The 23,066-nt window shown below is 38.4% G+C and overlaps 1 protein-coding gene across 1 annotated transcript in view; it reads left to right on the forward strand.

Annotated features, from left to right (window-relative positions):
* The first annotated feature begins 3,040 nt into the window (after positions 1-3,040).
* BANP (BTG3 associated nuclear protein) overlaps positions 3,041-23,066 on the forward strand; it is a 155,333-nt gene continuing 135,307 nt past the window's right edge. Inside the window, exons 1-4 of the mRNA XM_082489521.1 lie at positions 3,041-3,113; positions 17,518-17,662; positions 19,121-19,215; positions 20,492-20,691. Coding sequence (XP_082345647.1) covers positions 17,593-17,662; positions 19,121-19,215; positions 20,492-20,691 — 365 coding nt within the window. The 5' untranslated portion in view covers positions 3,041-3,113; positions 17,518-17,592. The remainder of the gene's footprint in view (positions 3,114-17,517; positions 17,663-19,120; positions 19,216-20,491; positions 20,692-23,066) is intronic.

The following is a 23,066-nucleotide window of genomic DNA, read 5'->3' on the forward strand; positions in this document are numbered from 1 at the left end:
TCTTCTATAAAATTAAAAAATGAAATTGATGTATTAGCACCCTGAAGTTCTTATTCATTTTTATAAGGGGGAAGGAAAATAAGAATAGATTTGACGTAGGTACTTGAGCAAGTTAGCATGGTTTAAATTAGAATATAACTTACAGTGTATCAACTTCTTCCTGGTGCTTGCTCATGGGAAGTCTCTTATCCCGTAGTAAAGTGAAGCCTTCATTCACTAAAGGGGGACTGACTTACACTGAATTTCATTACGTTATTGCAGAAATATTCAGGTGACCACATTTTTGAAAGCTCATAAAGTTCAGGAGATTGTGAAGCACAGGCAACAACTATCTTTGGGTCATTCATTCATGTGTTGGTACTGTAAATTAAAGACTAAAAGCAAAATTTGGGCATTCTGATTGAAGCACAAAGGAGGTCTCCACTGTTAGATTGTGAACAGAAAGATCCTATTTATTCTGCTGTTTACCAATGTTTTCTGTCATACTTTATGCTGCGCGAAGAGTATGTCATATCTGGCTGGGTCAATCTTAAAGGGAACAAGGGATAGGTTGTGATAGCAGAGTCTCTTCATGATTTATTGGTGTAATTCCAAATTTTAAAAAGAAATGCCCCCTACTTTGTAAGAAATGATAGAGGAAAAAAAAATCTAAAAAAAATATCTCTGGTAAAGAGGGAAAAAACCCTTACAAGAGCTAAGTTAATTATATATTCCAGATTGCTGTAATGATCAGAGCAGACTGACTCGCTAGCAGAAGGTAGTGCTGCAGCCTTTCTTAGTGGTAAAATGCTGTATTATTTTTTTATGATGTTGCTATCTCTAATCAAAGATGTAGATATCTGCTGGATCCTGCCAGTATTTCCTGCAGTTAATTTGATGACTATAGGTGAATAATATAATTGGTTTATGACAATGCAAGTTTTTCTGTTTTGTGTTGTTTTAGCTGAGAAATGATTTACTGGCTATGCAGAGAGGAGCAGGATCTCACATCCTCAGCAGAACGTGAGTTAATAATTTCTGGGAGGGAATGTACTGATGAGAAAACAGGACAGCTTTTACATTGGATTTGGTTTACGATGGCAAAGGCTTTTACTAGCAACTTTCCATAGCAGGTAGTACGCTGATATTTATATCTGTGTTTTTCTAGCTGGGACCTGACAATTGCTTGAGTGCAGCAGAAACTGTTTGGCAAATCTGTCGCAGGGCAAATCTGTGCAGCAAAGCGTGAAATAATCCTGTATGAAAAGTCAGTTTGTAAGTAGTTTAACCTTTTAACTTCCTAATCTGCTTGTGAGGGAAGAGAACACAGTAAATAAATCAACAGACTCAGCAGAACAGTCACAAACCTGGAAGTAGAAGCAAGGGTTTTCCCTGACACACTGGTTGTTACTTCCCAGGCTCATGGTGACTTGTTAATACTGAAAACACCAGCTTGAGAAGTCACTACGAGCACTTTCGAAGAAAGGCACTGAGCACGTGCCTCTGTCAGCATGTGTTCTCTGCTTGAAACGTGAAACCCCTCCAGTCCTGTTCTCTGACTCCATAACTTCCAGACAGATGAGCAGGAGGAATTGCTGTTCTCCTGGGGTCTGAAATGCTTTAGAAACTGGAGCATTTGTGACAAGCACTGTTTAATTTCATACAGGTACAAGAGTCCTGCAGTGCACGCTGCTAGGTTTGAACATGACAAAGATACAGAGCCTGAGAACAGCGTTTCAAACCACTAGCCCAACAGCCACAGCGACAACTCCATTTAGCCATAGGTCTGTAGGTGTCAGAGTAGCCAATTACAGCTGAACCAGAATGGGTTCAATTGCATGTCGCGACACTGCAGAACTGAATTAAGCACCTCATTTAAGGAATATTTTTATGCAGAAGTCTGAAAGTCACCGCTGGCTATGCTGAAGCTGAAAAATAAAGAATGATGATGATCTTGTTTGGGCAACACTGTGATGTATAAGGATACAGTAAAATAATCTAATCTTTGGCTTCTTTCGGAGCTACTTGCATACTTCCTCTGTGCCTCCTTTTTGTGCTTTTGCATATTTTTATCATTCCCAGAAGGTTAACAGAAGGTTTTCCACCTTCGCCCAGTCATTCTGTTCTCACACCAAATGCAGGAACGAAGGAACAGAAGAATCAGTCTGATGAGATAATTTAGCAAATTCCCACTTGCTGCCTGTTCTTAAGCTGTGCTCTGAGCATGGTGACATTTTTCTCCTTAATATGACAGCTCACATTCCAATCATCCCATTTCAGCGATGCGAGCACTCAGGAGCTGTTTGAGCAGGGAGAAATTTAACGGGAGGACCAGAGAAAGGCATAGGGAGAGGGAACATCTCAGTGCGTGAATGGCTCTCAAGGCACAGATATATGTTTTACCTGCTTTGCCGACAGCTTCGCCGGCCAAATCCTATGGCTGATGTCGCCTGGCAGGTCTGGAAACACTTAATACAATAGAGATGTGACACCGGAGTTAGCAGTATCCCTGAGATGCCGTCAGAGAAGGAATCGCAGAGCTATGCCCAGCAGGACGGGATCACAGGCCGTGGGCCACCGCCACACAAACCGTACGGCTGCCTTGTCCGAAATGCCGGCGGGTCGCTCGCCATCCTGGGGTGCACGGGCAAGACCCCGTTGTGGCCTCCTGGTCTGAGCAGGAGGGTTTTGTGGAGCCCTCAGGGTGGTGGCAGGGCCGGGTGCGCGCCTCCGGGTAAACAGGAGAGAGAGGGGGCACGTTGCGTGGGTGCGTGCGGGTCCGGTGTGTGAGCTGCTGGGGCGTCGTGCGTGGGGTGTGTGGTGCGGACTACAATTCCCGGCATGCGCCGCGCCGGGCGCGCGTACTACAGGTCCCGGCCTGCTCGGCGGGGGCGGCAACGAGGGGCCGGCGCGCTGCCCTCTGGGAATTGTAGTCTCTGCCGGTGGCGCGGCGGTGAAGGGCGGCCGCCGGGCCGCGTCCCCCGTGCGCCTGCGCGGGCGCTCGGGGCGGGCGGGGGCCGAGCGGGCGCAGCGCGGCGGCGCGTGCGCGCTGAGGAGAGGGAGATCTCTCGCGAGGAAGGACGCCATTATCGCAGCCGCTCGACAAACACCACGAGAATTCGGCACCGCACACGGTAACCGCGGCGCCCCGCGGCCGGACGGCTGGGGCTGAGCTCCCGGGGGGCCTGACGCCGGGCGTGTAGCCCCGGCCCTCACAGTCTTCCCGCTCCTCACAGCGCCGCCCGAGCACCCGGGCCGCGAGGCGGCGGCTCCGGGGAGGGGCCGAGGCGGGGGGGCCGCGGGCCCCCGCCCCCTCAGCCGGACGGGGCGGGGGGGGGCGGGTGGCGACCGGGGACTCGCCTCCTCCCGCCGCGGGACGCCGGAGCTGGGCCCTCGGCGTTGGGGGGGCTGCTCTTCATCACCTGGCTTCTCCGCGCTCAGGCCCGGGGAGGGGTGTCACCCCCTTGCCGGGGCTCCTCAGCGCTGGTCCCGTCCCTGGCCACCGCTGCGGGGGGCCGCTGGTCACCCCCGCGGGGCCTGCGGCCTCTCAGGTGCGGGGTCTGGGCTGTCCCTCCCCCGGCAGTGTCTCCGCAGACCGTGCTCCCTGTCTCCCCCGCCTCCCCGAGGCTCGTGTGTTCCCGTTCCGAAGGACGGGGCAGGTTTGAGCCTTCCTTCTCTCGGGTCGCGCACACGCGGCACTGCAGGCACGTTTTTGGGAAGGGGCATCGCTGAGCGCATTCCCTCCCTCCCTATCGTAAGAGGGTGTAAATGACTGGTGACATTGGTACTGCCTCTTCCTTTTCTCTCTGCTGCTTGCAGGTAGCGGTAATGGAAAGGGGCTGCTGCTTTTCACGTGCCTGCTAGTGTGTGTGGGAAAATAGTCTCCCGAGGTGCTGTGTTGCGTGTGTGGTCGTTCAGTCGTAGTAAAGGTTTTTCACATCCATATCAGGGTTGGTATTTTCTAGCCTGTTCCTATTAGTGATCTCTTTGACAACACACTCGGTCTTCCCTTTTTTCCTTATTTGCAATTCAAGTGTTGCTTTTTTTAAAATTTATTTTTAAATCCTTGTACAGTGGGAAGTTGTGTACTTAACCAAATATAGTAATTTTATCCTACTATGGGACATATACTTTATGTATCAGTTTATTTTTAGAGCTCTCAGGGGAAGTTTTTTTTTTTTTAAGTAAACAAGTTTGGAGGGCTATTAATAACTGAATGATTGCTTCAGTGGAAGCAGCTTTCAGATTGTTGTAAAATGATAGTTTGGGATGTTTTTTGCAGTTTTCTTTGCTTTCTATGTGAGGTTACCTTAGGTGTAGTACCCTGCTGATATCAATCTTTCAAGAAGCAAACATAAAACTTGTTGCATTTTGAGTACTCAAGCAAGATCTTAAAACAAGTAAAAAACCCAAACAAAAAACTGCCGTTGTCTTAATAATTTTATAGTAGTGCCTCTTGAAGCAAAGGATTTTCTCTGTTAGAAAGTGTTACTATATGTTTAAAATGGATGTCCATAGAAATTGACCAGCATAGCAAGAATTTGATTATGAAACTGAATGAGCCTTATTCTGTATGTTAAATGACACTTTGGCAGTAGTTCAGTTTTCAATAATACATGAAAATATGTTACAAAAAAAGACTAGTTAATTTACTGAAGAGAGTAAAAAGATTGAGTTTGGATTTTGGAAACATTCCATCTCCTTCAGAGGATGAAAATATTTGTTACTTTTTTTTGTTTTGTAATTTATAGTCTGTTTTACATTAACAGTAACTGGTTTTAATGTCTTAATTATCCAGCCATGTTTAAGTTGTGTGGTTACAGGACAGGTTTTAAATTGTAAGGTTCTTTTAAAGGATTAATTGAATAATAACATTAGGAGTAGGGTAGTAATACATTGAGTGCTGATAATCAGTGTTCCCAGATGAAAGCGTTCCATCAGCACATGTTCTGCTAAACATGTTTGAAAAAGGCTTGTTTCCTGCCTGTGCTTTTTTTTTTAACACAGTATGACATGCATGTTTTACACTGTTTTGTACTGATAACATGAAGGAAGAAGAGCTTATAGTCATAGCTCCATGTAACCAGAAGTGCTACTTACAGGTTTACCTTGATTTTGCAAGGAGCAGTGCTGTGTTGTGGGATTCAGACCCACATTAATTGCAGTAATGTGTTCACATTTGCAAGGTCTTGAGGTTGTTTCTGGTCTTTATCTTGAGCTTTTCGCCAAACCTGTCAAGCGTCGTATTTGCAGGAAGAATACATGTCTTTATTTTGTAAGAACTAGAATGTCTTTGTATCTTTCATGGAAGAATGTCTTGAATTGAAATTGCTATGATGCTGCTTAGAAAGTAAAGACTCTCTCAGTATGTTCATTTTGAAAGGAAGAGATGGGTATTTCTCTTTGTGCACGGAACCCCTTGTCCCAGAGATCTACGGAAACTGTTTATGTGAATTGAGCAGAACAGCAAGAGCTGCTTGTAGGAGGAGACAATGCGAAGCTAATGATTAGAATTAGAACAACAAAATGTCTATGTATACTGAACTTTGCTAATAAAATTTTTTTCACAGATTTGATTTCCTTTAGTTTGAAACTTTATTTTTAGTTAACTATTGAAGTATTTTTTCTTTGTTTTTTACCTATTCATTAAAAGGCTAAATAATAATATTTTCAAGTAAAAATAAAAAGAATGAAATGTTTTTAAAGTCATGTCAAACACTTGTTTTGTTGCAGTTTTAGGTTTTTAAAGCTACTGTTAAGCACTTAGTTTTGCCTGCCGCTTGTTAGACTGCATGTTAAGATGTTAAGCAAAAGTGCACAAAAGGATTAACTTCGTCAAATCCTTTGCATTTGGGACGTTAAATAAAATAACTTGTAATGTCGTCTGTTGAACAAAATTATTTTATCTTGCTTCCTGTTTGTAAAACCCTGACTTAGACCACTTAAGGGAAAAATATGTTAAGTTCAAATTTTCATCTGAAAATTAGAACACCTGTGTTTTATGATGAAAAAAAAGAATGCATCTCTCCTACCCATGGAGTGAATTCATAGCAACTGTAAAGTTAAACACCCCTTTCTTCCCTGCTCCTTAGGCACAAATTTGTCTGTTACATGTACCAGTTTATCTCTTTAACATCCTATGAATATATAGTCTTGCAAGTTTAAAGCTGGAGTTACTTTTTTTTTTTCTTCTAGAGGAGGGAGGGGGAAGGGGGAATGGCAGAACGGGATGAGACTGTACTAATGAAAGCATTTCAGAATGTGAAGAACTACTTGCTCTACCTTTTTCTACTGCAATGAAGCTCTTTGGTTTATTTTCATAAGTATTTTTGGTAAGAATTTAAAAATATTAGTATTATCCCTGTGTTTTAAAACAGTGCTAAGGATTTCAGCAGCTTGAATGTTTCCTTTTTCTAGATAGCTACAGGAGGTAAATCTATTAGAAGGCTTTTGAATAAGCAGATTACTTGTATATTTTATGTTGGCCATTGTGCTTTTTGATAGTAGAACCCTGTGCCAACGTTGGGGTCTGTCTTTGTCCTCCCTGGAATTGCTAGATCAGAAAGTTTTTCCAGTGTATAAAAGATTATCAGTGCACATACTAGGAAAAATACAAAATGATAAAAAAAAAAAAAAAAATTCCCTTTTGCTTTCAGAGATTCTGTAGTGGGTAAGCCGATCACATAAGAATAAAGCATTTTGCACAAATTTCCCTTGAATTTGAGCCAGGTGCTTGTCATGGTGCATATACTGGTCCTGGAGTGTCTGCTGTGTTTAGACAGAACAACTTTGTGAGGCAAAGCCTCTAAGTGATACAGCAAAGCCTCTTTCCTGAAAAGAGGAGGTTAAGACTTTCTAATACTGTAACCTTCCAATTTAATTCCTTCTGTCAATGAAAAGCCTGCACTAAGCAAGCGTGTCTTATAAAGCACACCGAAGGAGGTCAGGTTCAGGTATATGTTTTATTCCCACACCCTGCCTCTGCATTTAATTTTGCTTGTGTAGAAGAGCTAGTTTTAACATGGTGAATGAATACGACAGTCAGAGGAAAACAGATTCTGGCATAGTGTCCCTGTTCCACTACACCGACCTGACAAATGATGTATTATGAGAGAGCACCCCATGACACACATGCAGTGTCTTGGACCTGAGGAGAGCAGCAGCTTTGGATGTAGAACAGTTGAGCCAGGTGGAAGTGGCTTCTCAGCAGTGCTGTGTTCTTGCAAACCAGCATGGGGCAAGATGTTTTCCTCGGCAGTCTCTCCTGGTTGGAATTTCACTCCTGGGGATTTTCATCACACAGTTCTAGTCCTAGCCTAGCATGTTGTTAGTAACGTGATGTAGTCATGACGCTGGAGCTGCGCTTATGTTTCTCAGGCTCAAGAGCATGGCTCAAGAGTACAGCTCTGCTACCTGAGATGCAGGGCTTAGTTACAGTGCTTTCTTTTTTATGTAGAGAGTGACAGGTCATGTCCGCAGAATGGCTGCTTGCAGAAACATATTCTGCACTAGTTTCCAAATGATCTTTTCCTTGGCTTTAAGTAGAGAACGTTCTGATTCTTTATAATTGAGAAATATGGATATTGTTCAACTTGGAAATATCTGTGCCAGGGCCATTTTTTAGTTTGATCAAAGATGTACATACTTATATTTGCCTCCTGTTGTGATTTCAGTTTGAAATGTACTCTGAATTTAGTGGTATCGTTAACACTTCAGAGGAAATAATAGTCTCCAGCCTAAATCTGATGTTTATGAAAGTGAATGATTAGGTATTAAAAAGTCCAGTTCTATCTACCATAACTTAAAGAATTAATTTTTTTCACTTTTAATGCTTTTTCCTCAGAAAATGAGATTGTATTGTGTTTTTTTTTCCACATTTTGGATCATTTCTAATAAAAAAAGAAGAAACTAATTTAGCACACACACCTCTCCCCCCTCTGATTAACGTACACCTTGTAGCAACATATTTAAAAGTGATCAATTTCTGTTTACACTAAATTGCAGTGTTTGATCTGTGAAGTGAAGTAATGTTTTCTTTGGCTGAGCTAATAATACAAGATGTATTATAGGAATTCAGTAGTTCAGTCCTTTGGACAGAAGGTTGTTTTGTTTTTTTTTTTTTTTTTTTCTGTATAGTGTGGTTGCTAGCTTGTTCTTCACGTCTCTTTACAAACCTGGAATAAATGTTGTTGGAAGGTTTGAAGAATCACAGACTGTTCTGGTAATGTACCTGTTAGCATGTAACTGCTAGCAGTTGGTGAGAAGCCTTCCTATGGAGTCAGCAGGTCTCATGGCATATTGGTTTGCCACTGAGGCAGAGCCCAACCCCACTGAAGCTCTTTCAGAGGGGCTCTGAAAGACGGAATCTTTGTGGAAATTTTACTCTAAACATTTCTTATTAAATAATTACATTGAGTTAACTGCCTTGCCATTTCAGTGGTCATTTAAAGTTTGAAGTACTATCTGTGATAGTATTCATTCAGCTGTTTTCTTTCATACTGAAATGATTGGACAACATAATGAAAATCTGGGCTTTAAGAGGTATAAGTTGAAAACTATGGTGATTTCCTTAAAATATCTTTATTTCCCATTTTTTGATCTTGACTGTATGCTTTCAGCCTTGCAAAAGGGGAGTCAACTTGAAATAATATAGGTTGCCTAGATTTTCACAAATATCGAATAGCTGCCCAGAAAAATGGAATTAAAGTATTAAGCAGGAAGGAAACTTATGGGATAGCTACTTAATATTGAAATAATTAATGAAGCTACATTACAGATGTGTCCAAATGCTTTTATCAGGTATGAATTATTATATACGTAGTCAATATTCAGAAACTGTCATTTATTCAGCAAGTTTTAGCAAGTGTTTTCATGTTTAAATTTTTTTCACCTCCTTTTCTTTCCCTGTAGCATCTGACCATTTTTTAGAACTGTTGTTTTTCAGTTGCAACCCTTTTGTTAGACTATTTATTTCCCACTTTCCAAAGGGGATTCAAATATTGAATAAACGGCTGATATCTAGATGTGTTATACTTCTCGTACACCTATTCCTTAAAGAATCGTTTTGAGTTGAACCAGTAGTTGTACAGAAAGTATCTCAAAGACTTTCTGACCAACACACAGTATTGTTAGGTATAAAGCAGCTACAAATGTATCATGTAGTCTTAAAGAACTTTTCAGCTTTTTGGTGTCCACTTCATATGAGAAATTAGAGTTAAACTTTCTCAAAATTATTTCAGTCTGTGCTATTGAGATTTCAAAATGTTTTAATATCAGCACAGTTCCCCACCCCCCGAAGTAACAAAACTCAAATTTGATAGAAATTGTATTCTCCAAAGTCTTCTCTCATGTGTGAGTTTAGGGTCAAAGATCTGGTGATAAACCTTGTTCCAGTCTATACATCCTTGCTAGGGGAAAATGTGCTCCCTTGATCCTTCATGAAGTTGTGTTTCATGAGCATAATGCAGATCCCTCTGCTGCAAAGGAGGCTCATCTGAAAAAGACTACATTCCGATGTCTGTAAAAGATGTTTGTACTGCTTGTGCCCTTCCTCCAAGTGTTTTGATTCCTGGGACTGAAGAAGACTTCACAACTTTTCTCAGTCAGCTTCTCAGCTACCTCTGCAGATCTTTTGAATAGCAGTGGTGAAGCTCATTTGCTGTGTTACTTTGTGCTGCTGCTAGTGAAAATTACAGTGTGGTGCAAGAACTTTGGGTGCTCTGAGTTAGTACTAGATTGATTTCATAGCTGGTGACACCTCAGCTACCAGTGTTTTGTGGAACATTGGCCTTTCCCCCACCTCAGCTCTTAATCACTTCTCAGTAAAGGCCCTATGATATGTTTAAAAATCACTGTTGTTTCCTCTCGGTTTCCCCTGCAGGAGGAATAATACCACTCATTTAAAATAACACCTTTTATTCAGGAACCAGACATATACTGCGTCTTGTTTTTTTTCAGGGAGGAAGGATTTTTCTTTTTTTTTTTTTTTTTTCCCCCTTTTCTTTCCCAGATGGGAATCATTGAATCATGGATAGTGTCTGTGGTGATCCCTTGGTGGACCAATAGCATGCATCGTACTAGACCTGTTATTGCTGAAGCCTGTAAACTACCATGGTTTCTTTCAGAGTAGATGAAGCATAACATTTTAATGTAATTTGAGTTTTGTGATTGGAGAATAGGAAACAAAGCACTCAAAATTCAAATATTTAATCTCAATGTTTTGACTGCTGTATATTGTGATTGCAAAGTATATATGTATACTGTGATTGCAGTATTAAACTTCGGTTTTGTTCTTTCTCATATATGTAATGTTCTGGTAAGAGCTTTCTGCTTGTGGACAATGTGACAATGAATTGGGGTGCAGCTGTATTTTCGTTCCATTAATTTTTCTTGTTCGTTTATGTTTCAGCTAGAAATAGCATTAGTGTAGTTTTTGGTTTTGATTTTACCTGTTTAGCAGGAATGTCATTTTGCTATCAACATATGAAAGTACTCCTGAACAGGAAATTTACAGGAGCACACTTACTCTCTCTTTCTTAGGATAGTTTCTAGCATAGAAAGGCCCAAGGGGTACAAACATTTCTCTGTAAAGACCTAGGACCAGTGAGTTAGGTGGGATATTTTAAGGTACGCTTTGAATCTGACATTGTGGAGCTGCCTCCATTAATTGGAGTACAGTTTGCAAGCACTCAAGTCATGCAGATAACCTCACCAAAAATACGTCCATTCCCAACATCTGCAGGATGTTTTGGAGTTTATTGCGGCACAAGAGAAAAATACTTATATCAGTGTTATGGTTTTTGTAAAGATCTCAGATCTGCCCCAAATAATTCTGATTGTTTTAGACAGTGGTTTGAAATTCCTTAAGTTGATATGAAGGATCACAGAAAAATAGATGAAGAGGTTATAAAGGTAGTATCTTCCAACTTCAAATGAAGGTACCATTACCCAAAGTTCAAAGGACATCCGGACTACCTATCTCAAAAAAAATTCTCATTGTGGGTAGAGGTCCTTTGAGGCTGGGAGACACTTTTATTTAAATTCCATGAAACTAATTCTGGAAGTTTGTTCTTTGAATTTAAGTGCTTACAGGCTTTTTTTGTGGAGCTGTTATCAGTAAAGATTCTCCATCTAGTGGATGAAAACAATAAAACATGGATACATCTCGTTCTTCATACTACAGCTGCTGTCTGGGCAGTTCTTGTTTCGTATTTGCTGTTTTTCAGCCATACATACAAATTGTGGCTAGCATTAATGACTTATGTTCTGAATAATTGTAGCATGATGCAGAAAACTGACCTCTGCCTTAAGGCACTGAATCTGCAAGTGCTTATGTATATCTAGTCCATATGGGTAGTCTCATTAAGTTCAATGGGTTTATATGTCTGTAAAATTAAATTCAGACTTTTTTGCATGTCTGAGCAACTGAAAGAGTAGTTGTAATAGGTGTTAAGGTATCCTTCCTAGATCACTTGGGAATAATTATATCAAAGATATGGCAGCGCGGGTGTTGGCACATGACAGCAATGAGAGTGTTTATACAAGGTCCACAGAGAATTTGTACTTGAGTTGCTGGTGTACGTGGCCACATGCTCAACACTGTTGTTCCTTGTGTGAGAACATGTTAGGCTGGTGAGAATACACTGGAAAGCAGGACAGTGGTATTTCTGGTTCAGTTTGTGTACATTGTGTTAGGATTGTGGCCAATGGCAGTGCATTAGAAGAGTTAGAAAAAGGCATCCAGGCAGAACAATGGCTTGTACCAGGTGGAATGGAAAAAAAGGGGGGGAGGAGGGAGGGAATACCTCTAGAAGCAAAACAATAATAATGTGAGCTTTCATATCAATATTTGAAAATTTCTGCCTCCCTGCTAGATTTTGTACTCCAAAAAAATTTCAAGATCCTTTATTCTTGAAGCAGCTGTTTCCTTTTTTCTGTTGCTATCTGTTATTTTAAGAACTTGTATTGGAGTCCATCAGCATAGCATCTCTGTGAGTGATATTTATTTTATATAGCTATCTCCATAATGTTATGGCTGGTGTCCGTGCTTTCACAGATAAGGAACATTTCTGTCATGTTTGGGGAGGATGGACTTTTTTTTTCCCCTGATCTTTGGCTGAACCAAAGATGCCTGTGTATTGTTACACTAGTTTTTTATAAACTGTTGAACTGAAATGCTTCTGTCATTTTACTATGAAATTTACTTAAAACACAATGTTTTTACTTCCCTTTTAAGGTGGGTTGAGAATAAGGATGAAAGCTAAACAGATGCTAGGAAAGATTAGAATCTTATCCTTTATAGTTTTTAGTAGTAATAAAGAAATTTAAATTCTGATGATTTTTTTTCCATCCTTCCCCTGAAAATAATTTTCAACTTCATATTCTGATAGACGGTAGCTTCAGACACTTGGAGCATAAGGGAGGCTGGTAGCTCTTGTATTTACAGTGCATTTAACCCTGCATGCTATTAAATTGTTGCTTTTTATTATGTTCTTCCTCATTTGTTACAATGCATTAAGATTTGCACTGATGTAGCCTGTTGGGGGGTTACTAATTAGTAGAGGAAAACTCTGTTCCAGCTGCCAACTGAAGTGACTTTATGTTGGAGAAAAAGCCAGACTTTGGGACTATAAAAATGTTGCAAGACTAAAAGCACGTTGTCAGGTTCTGAACCTTGTAATACCCATGAATAACTTCATGTATCAAATTATATGAACATTTTCCAGTTCTTTCCATGTGACTACTCATAGAGATTGTTTCTGTGAAGACACGACAGACTTGTGCAGGAGATCTGTTGCTGGGTTAGCCAGGGTTATAACCTGAGCGTGGTGGTTATTCTTCATTAAAACTATCATGTGAAAAAAAATTGTTTTGTACTTGGAGTGCCTTTTTGCTGGTTTTGCATAATTTGCTTCCCGAGTGGATTAAACTGAGCTGCACAAAGACTTTCTTGGTGCGGATTATTCTTTGCACAGAGACTTAAAGCTCAGTGGTCCTTCTGGGCTGTTTTCCTGAAGGGACAAGTACTCGGGGAAGTTGAACTGACCTAACTAAAGCGGTAGAGTTAATAAGTATTATGTCCTCTATGGATCTTCACTTTCAGAGGGAAGATGATCTTTATACTATAATCCCTTTATAGCATAAGGGCATTTTACTTCTGTGCAATGTTGCCCTCACAGAGGATTAATACACTTGGCATGCACGTATAAAATACATTCTTATCATTAGGCTTGCCTTCGTAGTCTAGCTGGTTTGCTCTTTCGGAAAGCTTTTATAAGTGTCAGCAAATCATAGCTCTTTGCAAGATAAGGACCTTTGTTTGTCCCATTCATGGTGGATATTAGGCTCAGAAAAAAGGGCTGATTGGCTAATAGTGCTTGTATAAAGAAGAATATATATTTGTAACAGAAATGACATGTTTGAAAATTGGCCTTAATTGATTTAAAGGAAAAGTGAAATGAAGAAGAGGAAAAACATTTGGGGCTTTGGGGCTGGGTAAAGTAAAATGTCATCCTTCAGCTTTTTTTTTACACAATCAGAAGTAAATTTTTGACGTAGGGCAAGTTGAAGTATGAGAATTTTTTCATTTATCAATAGCACTGAGAAATACTAGGCAGGGGAGTGATTAGCTGCTCAAATAAGAGAGATTAAACACTCTAAATAGACTTATAGCTTTGGATTATTTTTTTTAATATAGTGTTTACCCTCACTAATTCATATGAGAGAAGATTTATGTTTTGTGCATGTTTTTATATGTTAACAAGGCGTTGGATGTTTTTGATTATACACTTTGGAGTGATGCTGTGTGACTTTGTAAAGCCATCAGATGTTTCAGTAAATAGGTTTGTTTACAGGGGACTGCTCAGAAGAATTATTCTGAATTAATGTTTTAAAATTAATTAATTAAACTTGTGTGTGGAAAAACTAATCTGGAATTCAGGTGAATTTAATTTAGTTGCTTACAAATATTAATTTACTTAATTAAACAAAGGCTACTTTAACTCTCTAAGTGTATCAATTCTGAGTAAGAGTATTGGCAGAGATATTTAGTGCACTTTGTCTATCCTGCTTTACATTTATACCTTTAGTGGTCTCTGATTAGTTTTTCTGAGGGTTCCAGTACTAGAGCCACCTCTTGGTCTTGGAAGCTACCTCCTAAGTCTTGGAATCTTAGGATTGTTTTCTCAAATTTTGAAAAAATATTTTTCCCTTGGGAGGTAAGAAGGAATTAATGCAGTATGTTTGCTATGTGTGATAATCACAGTGAATAATGGAAATAAAAATGTGAAACAGTTTTTAATTTGTACTGCTTTATACAACAGGAATGGGTTTCTGGTGGGTTTATTACGCAAGGATTACCAAAGTAGTGTCTGGCCTAGGGTGGGGGAAGGGGTGGATAGTAAAAGAGCTGATTGGGGAACTGGCTACTTGATGCAAGAAGTCTGAAGGGTTAGAAATGTTTGAGGTAACTGAGATTTGAAGGCACCCAGGGCTGAAGTGGGAATGGAGGTGGGAGGAAATCTCTCTGATACAAACCATAACCTGTTTTTCAGTTTTTGCATTGGGTGAGAGTTGAAGCGCTCTCTTCCAACCCCCAAAAAAGCCCTCCAGGAGAAGTAATGAGTGCAGTGTAGATCCACCTAAATAGCTCAGCTGGAGTCAGTTTGAGTTTGGCTGGCCAAGGCCTCCTGTAGTGTATGCATTAATGAGATATTTTCCATTGTCTGTTATAAGCTGTCTTTCCATATCCCTCCCCTAGATAATGCCAAATTGACTCTAAAATATTGCTCTGTTGATCCAGCTTCCATTTGCTGGTTGGGGGAGAAAAAGTAGGGACATTTCATGTCCCTGTTGTAATTTATTCTCGTCTTCCTCGCTTTCTGTTAATGTTTTTTTTCTTACAGCTTAATAATTGTTCGAGTTAACATTTCAGCATTGGCTTCTGAATGCCAATGTACATATACTTAATTTAGAATTAATGGGGACTAGGGTTTCAGCCAGAAGAAAGAAAGGAAAGAAAAAAAAAAAAGTTGGGAACATATCGCAAGTTTCAAGAAGTGTTTTACATTAGGAAATGCTGGTAAATACTTCACGGAGTAAAGTATGTGGAAACTATATTGGCAAAGTTATTCTGAATTTGTTGACTGAGGCTTTTTAAAGCTGATAAACTAATCTAAGTCTAATTCTGTTAAGTTTTATCAGGCTTTTACCCTTGGTTCTGAAAGGAAGGTTAGACCATTGCTAGAATTTTCTATTATAAATTGAAATTCTGAATTTGGAAGAGGGCCATTTTATTCAAGTTGTGATAGCTGTTGCGGTTGCTGTACCCAATGTAGCTTACTTGGGCATTGTTTTCCTAATCCACACGTCTAGCATTAATAACAAATTTATTTGTTTCCCCCTTATGTTTTGATACAGGAGCTCACTGTGTCTGGTGGCAGCAGAAGTATATTTTGTTCTGCCTGTTGAGAAGGCAAAAATGTGTTCTGTCATGATGTTGGCTAATTGCCTATGAGCTGTGTCTGATTTACTGAAAATGTAATAAAATTTGTTTCAATGGAAATAAATACTAATGTTATGAAAACACATTGCTGTGTATGTGTAGTAGCTGTTCTGCCAATCATAGTTTGGTTGTTATGTCCTTGTTTAAAGACTCTGTGGCAGAATATTTTGGGACTTCTTTTCTGATGTGTGGTTGAATACTTTCAGACTATGACCCGTGAGAGGTGGAGAACAGATGTCAGAGCTGTGAAATTATTTTTTGTATGTGTTGAATAAAGGTTTAATTAATTTCAGTGTTTTTTTTTATAATGAATTTTGGAAGGCTAAATATTTGCATTACATGAAGTATTAAAGTGGGTTTAAACAAATGCATTGCAAATCTTTTGGAATGTTTTATAAAATATTGTTGTATTTGTAGGTGTAACTGTTTTAAATGCAACATGTAAAGTATCAGTGAAACCTTGAATCACATAAATAGAGAAAGTTTTAAAAGTGGGGTTTTGTTCTAGTTTATCCGTTTCTAGTGTTTGGAGCGGCGGATGTCTTCCGTCAAGTTGAGGGCAGGGTTCTTAATTTTACTACCAGTATGTGACATTATGAAACAGTAACTGTAGCACAGCTTTTTTTATTATGCTAAGCCTGGCTGGTTAGCAGGATTTCTCAGAAATGGCAAATATAATTGGCCAAAATGGCATCCGTATGCATTAATGTATTGCCAGGTTTTTTGGGCGTGCTGCCACAGTCTGTGCTGTCCCAACAGCTTTTCACCATGATCAGAATTTCAAATGACTCAGTATTGGCAGTGCTGTTATTTTGAGTAAACAATTCTGATATGTGGGGAGTCCTGCTTTGAGATGGGCTTTCTCATCATGCAGCGGTTGCTCAGGCCAGTCTCAAAATTCTTCTGTAGGTTGTGTTGCTTGCTTCAAAAATTTGTACTCCACCTGTCTGGCTTAATGGCTTTCTTGTGCTCAAGTGGAAAAGGAAAAGAGGAAAATCTTTATGCATAGTTGGATTTGATTCAGTGTTGAGGGATGAATTACCATTTCCATTGGTAAACCTCAAATTATCTCTCTAGTGTTTTTTGCTTCAGGTTAAAAAGGAAAAAAATTGGCTGATCTCTTGGTCTTCATTGTCCATCCTTTTGTAAACTGTGGGAAAGCACAGATATGAATGGTTCCAGTGATTTTAATTCAATTTTACAGGCTGAAGGTTTCTCTTAAAACACTAATAAATAACCTTGACAGAGAATTCCGAGGGAGCAGGGCTGAGAAATATTTTGGCTTTAAAATCAGGACCATATTCTGTAAATAGTTTTGTCGGAATTGAGCTGTAGAAAAACTAGGCAAGTTCAATAGCCAAGAGAAAAAAAAAAAAAAATTGAAGTTTTGCTTCAAGTCTAGTTGTAATTGGGTGCAAGGAAGCTCCCTAGTCTCACTGGATGTTTATGAAGATTTTAGAATCCTGTTAAAATTCATATATGTAAGGATCTTGTGTGCACATAGATCTGTACTGAATGCAGTAATTGCTTGGGAGCTTCGTATGCTTTTGCAACATCAAGACTAAATACTAAAGTCTGATCACTTCCAAGAGCTTTGTAATAATTTGTAAATTGAAACCCTGCAATTTAGGAATGGTCTTGTACATTCTTAAAACTGCTGAAACAAAAAATGAATTTAAAAGAAAACATTTTATTTTCTATTTTATACTGGTGAGCTGCCAAATCTCAAGCTAAATCTCTTTATCCATTGGAAAAATGCAGAAAGGTGGATCAGGAAGGAAAGCTTGAGCTCTTGTCGCAGTCCTGATATAGAAAGGTTACTCAGAGAGGTGATGCAGGTAGCTCAGCCCTTGGCTCTTTGATGAGGCTACCAAATAAAGTAGCAATTGATAGCACTGAATGATCACTTTGTAGGTAGGTCACTTCTGTTAGGACCTGCATCTCTTTTTACAGAGGAAGGAAGAATGAAAAAATAAATGTAGTATTGATATATCAAGTATATCTATATTAACACTCTTCTTGCTGCTGTTTTTCAGGATTGCATGACTTGTCAAATTACTTATTTGGGGGCCTGCAGTGGTGTTTGACTGGATATTGCTGCCTGGTTCTGAATGATGTCAGAACAGGATTTAGCAGATGTTGTTCAGATTGCTGTTGAAGACTTGACTCCAGATAACCCAGGTACAGTAGAGATGGTAGTGATGGCATGAGAAAGTTCACTTATAGTATTGCGCATTAACAAGGTGGAAATTGCTGTTGAGCTTTTCTTAACAAGCTGCAGCACTACTTTTTTTTTGAGGCGCTTGTTAAGACAAGTTTTTAATAACTTGTATATCGTCAATACCCTGTAGATCAGATTATATTTTTTATTTTACTTTTCTTTTAAAGGCCTTATTTTAGAGGTAGACTAGTGCCAAAAACTTTGAAATATGGCATCCTGCAATCTTTTTTCTCCAGACAACATACATGTTTTAGGCTTTCTGTCAAATGAGAACTGTCATCCATCTATTGTGTATTGTTGTTTTACTTGTAAAATAGTTTCTGTCATACACAATTAAAATTCTTTGTATGTATAACAAAATTACAGTAAAATTGAAAAACACTTCTGAAAGCAAATATTGTGGTATCCCTTGCTTAGAACTTGACCTGTTGAGCGAAAATGTGTTTAGATCAGCTATAGACATTGATCCTATGCAGCTGTTACAGGCAATCAAGTGACTGAAAAAACAGTAACTATACAGTTATGGAAAACAGAAACACATATCAAAAAACTTTTTTTTTTCTGATGCAGAACAAAAAAGTTACTTCAGAAATATTCCCAAAGAGTTGGATGAGAAGCTGGGACTTGTCTGTCCTAGCCTAGCTGGTAACTTGGTTGTGGTAACTCAGTTGTGGTATGGTCGACCTTAAACAAGTCTTCCTTTGCTCAGTTTGGTAAAGGAACTCTAACCTGGCCCAGTCTCGGGTGATGCTCTGACCATGAGGCTGTTAAGGGCTCTACCTCCTGATTTTACTAGCCAGGTCTTCCAGTTCTAAGTTCAGTTCTTTTTTTCTTTACTGTTTTCTTCCAAATGTTTACCTTTAGATGAAAGGCGATTAGAACCTATAGGTCTGCATATGTAACTATTTATTTTGGAAAGCTGGCAGGATGTTATTAATTTATACTGAGGAAAAATAACTCGCTACTACACTGAGTAGTGAATGTAATTCTGTCTTTTGTACAGAACTTCGTTAATACTTTTTATGATTTTGTATAAACACCAGGGTTCAGAAGCCTGTAGAATCTGTCAAAGCAGAATAGCTAATACGATAACTCTGCTATCTCATGATAAGTTCTTCATAAAAAAAATCCAAGGTAATGCATGAGTGTTACATCCTCAGTGCATTTGAAACAAAGTCTTAGATTTGGATAAAGGTTTTTTGAGAAGCAGTAAACCATTGTCATATAGTTAAGAGAAAACCCAAGTAAGTGTGAAAAAAAAAAACCAACAAAAACAAAAGCAACCAACCAACCACCCAGCATATATTATGTTAATTAAATGCCTTTCATATTTTTTTGTTTATCCATTCAATGTATTTTTAATTTGAGACTTGTCCTCTTGTATTATAAACTATGGCAGTGCTTATTTTTCTTCACAGTTGTGTTGGAGAATCATGAAGTGACAGATGATGATGTAGAGCCTGCTCTGAAACGTCAGCGTATAGAAATTAACTGCCAGGATCCCTCTATTAAGGTTATGATAATTCCTTTTTCTGTTTTTATTTGTAATATCAATTAAGTTAGCTTTCTTGGGGAAATATATTAAAAGAAAAGACTGTAAAATAAACTGTTTATACATAATACTGGAATTAGTCATAGCCTTCTTGTAAATGTTTGTTCATTTTTGTGCATAAATTTTAAAATGTGGATGATTGGCTAATCTTCCAGTGTAAAATCAGTAGCAAGAATTTTATACATGTTATAAAATGTCATCAGAATTAATTCCAGTGACTCAGACATAACTATTGGTACTTTTTTTGATAAAGTGAATAAAGTTGACCTAAACGATAAACTTGAGCATGTATTTGTATTACAATTTGTAGACACTTTCAGCATGTTTTGAATTACTATTTTAAGCTAACAACGTTCTCCTAATAGTGAAGCCATATTTGGTTCCTGCTGTTCCCATAAGCATGCTTTAGGTTGTTTTTTTTAGTCTTGGAGCATAAGTGTATAAGTAGTATTTTACTGCGACACAGGTTAAATAACATATAATTCTGTATTTTTGAAATGGACATAGAAACTGAAGCTCTGTATTGAAAGAGCACCGGGGCAGTAGCACTGTAAACCAGCTTGATTAGATGTGTAATTTGTAATGGAGGGCCACAAGATGGCATAGTTGCTGTTTGCAAAGGAGAATGTGTGCAATGTTACCCTTTAATGGCCTATTTTTCTCACAAGAAACCAAGTAGAAAATGATTTCTTTTGACTAAAATTGCTTAGGAAAACAGATTTATTTATTTGCTTTTCTTGATTTGCTATTCAGGAGAAAACTTAACTAAGCAGCATTAATTGTCTCTGAGGTTATTTGTGTTGATATAATTTCCACTGTAATCATCTGAATTTATCTGTTTGGGCAGGAAAAAATGTTATTTAACTTTATCCAGGAGGATGCGTTCATAAATTTATAATCCTTTTGTTTTTATATGTATTGAATGAAAAGCTTTGGCATGTCATTTTAAATGATTTTGTGGTATATGAAATCATACTAACAAAGTGCTTAGGTGAAAATGTGTTTGGCTTGGATGCTTTTGGCTTCTAAATAAAGATCTGGAAGAATTTGAGAATGCTAAAATGCTCCTGGATGTCATCAGTTTTGTACATGGCTGAATTTTGTCACAAGGCACACTGCTTGTTCCTTTAGAATTGTTTTCCAGTCACATTTATCTGAAGCTTCCTTATGTGTATGTTGCTGAAGATAAATGTGTAAGTCTTTAAAATCAGTTTCTTTTGCATTCTCCCCTTTCTAGTCATTCCTGTATTCCATTAATCAGACAATATGCCTGCGGTTGGATAGCATTGAGGCAAAGTTGCTGGCACTAGAGGCTACCTGTAAATCATTGGAAGAGAAGTTGGATCTTGTTATGAACAAACAGCACAGCCCCATCCAAGTCCCCATGGTGGCAGGTTCTCCCCTTGGCGCTACACAGACGTGCAATAAAGTGCGATGGTAAGAAAGAACAGATTACTCATCAATGTGCTTTTTAAAATAACGTAAATCCATTTCTTTGGCATCAAGCTCTGCAGCTTTCTGTATAGCTGTCAGGAGCTTGGTATGCTGTTTATGAATGTAGAATTAATTTATCTTGAAGGTAATTTTTGTACCAGTTTCATAATGTTACTTAGAATGAGATGCTGGTCCGTGGACAGTTTGCAACTATTTCCACATTTCATTTTGACTTAAACCAGACTGATTCATCCATCCTCTGGAAAAGTCTCATCAGCTATTTCAGACAGGTTTTTTAGACCTGCTTTACTTTTATTTATGTGGCTGTTTTGAGTTAATGAGTTCATCATGATTCTAATTGCTTCTCATTTTACTTTTATTCACCAGAAATACAATGGAGTTTGGTTTATGTGCTTGTTTTCTAGGCTCTTGATAAAATAATATCTGTGCTTATTTTGGGGTTAGAAGTTGGAGATGGAAAATCTGTTGAGTAATCTAATCCACTTTGATGAAAGAGCAGGTTTGACCTGCAGTACCTTTATGTATGAGTTGCCTAATATGGTTTTAAATATCTAAATCTTGATGTGCCTGTCGTTTTATTGTGGAGATGATTCCAGCCAGAGAAATATGCTTTATCAAAAGACTTTTTTGTCTAATAACTTTTTCCTCCTCATTCATATTTTTATAGCTGGAGAAAAAACTTCTCTAAATAATTACTTTTTATTCTCCATTACAAAGGCATATAGGCAACTTTCATGTCATACCATTCTAGTCGAGATATACTGACTTAATTAATCTTTTGTTAGTCTGTTTTTCCATCTTCTGATCTTTTTCATCACTCTGAACTTTTTCAATATCTGAAAAGTATTTTGAATATATTTTTGGTATGTTATATGCAGTGCAGTGTTAGTTCCTTGCTTTATGTTGTGGATCTCATCCATGTGATGTAAGGAAAAAAAAAACGCCTCCACCACAAACATTGCCCTTTTTCTACTAGGCCACTACTTGCTTCCTGCTGTGTGTGTGTATATATATATATATATATATATTTTTTTTTACTTTCAGTATTGCTATTTTTATAATAGGTATTTTAAGTTAAAAAACTTACCTCAAGGTCATAATCGTGTTTCATCATGGTAGCTTTCGGTTCAAGTGTTTATGAAACAGGATGGAGTATAACCCTACTCCCATAAGGGTTTAGAGGTGGAGATTTTTACCTAAGAGGTACATAGCTGTACCTGTTGCATAATGCAAACTGTTATGTCACAGTTGTTCATTGAGCGTGATTACTTCTGATGAATGTAGTCTAATCTTTTTAAAAGATACCTTACCTGTATTTAAAAATCTAAAATGGTACAGAACCCAATGTGTTTCTTGATCTCTGTTTTAAAAGCTCAAATGTCCTATTTATTTTCAGTGTAATTTTGAGTACTTTCTGCTCCTTTTGCTGTAACAGTCACCTGTCCAGTTAGGAGCAGCTGATGTCCTCAAAATTTTCCAAAACAACTTTCCTTTTTAGGTATTCAAAGACGCTGTTTGGGCCCCAGTTCAGAGTTCCTTTATTGGTGTTTGTTCTTGTGCTGGTGATGAACATCCTGACCATTGGACATTCTCCTTTTCCCTTTTTCCATTTAATTTTTCTTTAAAATAGGTGCTGTGTCTACATTTACCTATGCTTTTAAAGGCTTTCCAATCCTATATTGAAGAGGTCAATTATGGCTAAGTTCTATATCAAAAGAAATAAAGTACATGGAATAACTCTTTGGATAATAGAGCAAGCGACTACAGTGTTATACTGGTGTTTTTGCTAAATACTCTTTGTCAATATGTGTCAAGGAACCTTCTTTAAATCTGTTGTTATTTTTTTTTGTCATTATATTAGAGATCTTCAAGTTCTTGTGCTTAAACTGAACTTCTTTTGTGCACAAACTGCACTAAGACTTCAAAAACCATTTTCAGAAATACATGGCCCCTTTGGGAATCTGTTAACATGTTCCATGAATGCTTTCCTTTGTGAATTGTACTATTTTGAATTTCTTATGGGATTTGTCAGACCAGAGGTGTGGAGTTGTTTGTTTTCTTTTTTTTTTTTAATCTCTGTAAACATTGGAAATCTGTCCTGTGTGTTAATGGTGAGCTTGGTTTTTAATCTTTTGGTTTGGGTGTACAAATTTATGATGATGGCTTCTCAGATAGTCTAAACATAATTTAGATAGAAGTCTTGAGTCTCTGCCCCAAGTATTTGTTCGTGTTGGTATGAAGTTGCACATTATCAAACGCATCTTGCCAATAAGGCACTGAGGGTTTTTTGTTCTTTTAGCAGTCTGTGGCCTATATGGCTCAGAAGAAAATAGTTCCGGGTGTGTGTGTTTAACTTG

Source organism: Vanellus vanellus (assembly GCF_965231255.1).
Source record: "Vanellus vanellus genome assembly, chromosome: 12".
Lineage (NCBI taxonomy): Eukaryota > Metazoa > Chordata > Aves > Charadriiformes > Charadriidae > Vanellus > Vanellus vanellus.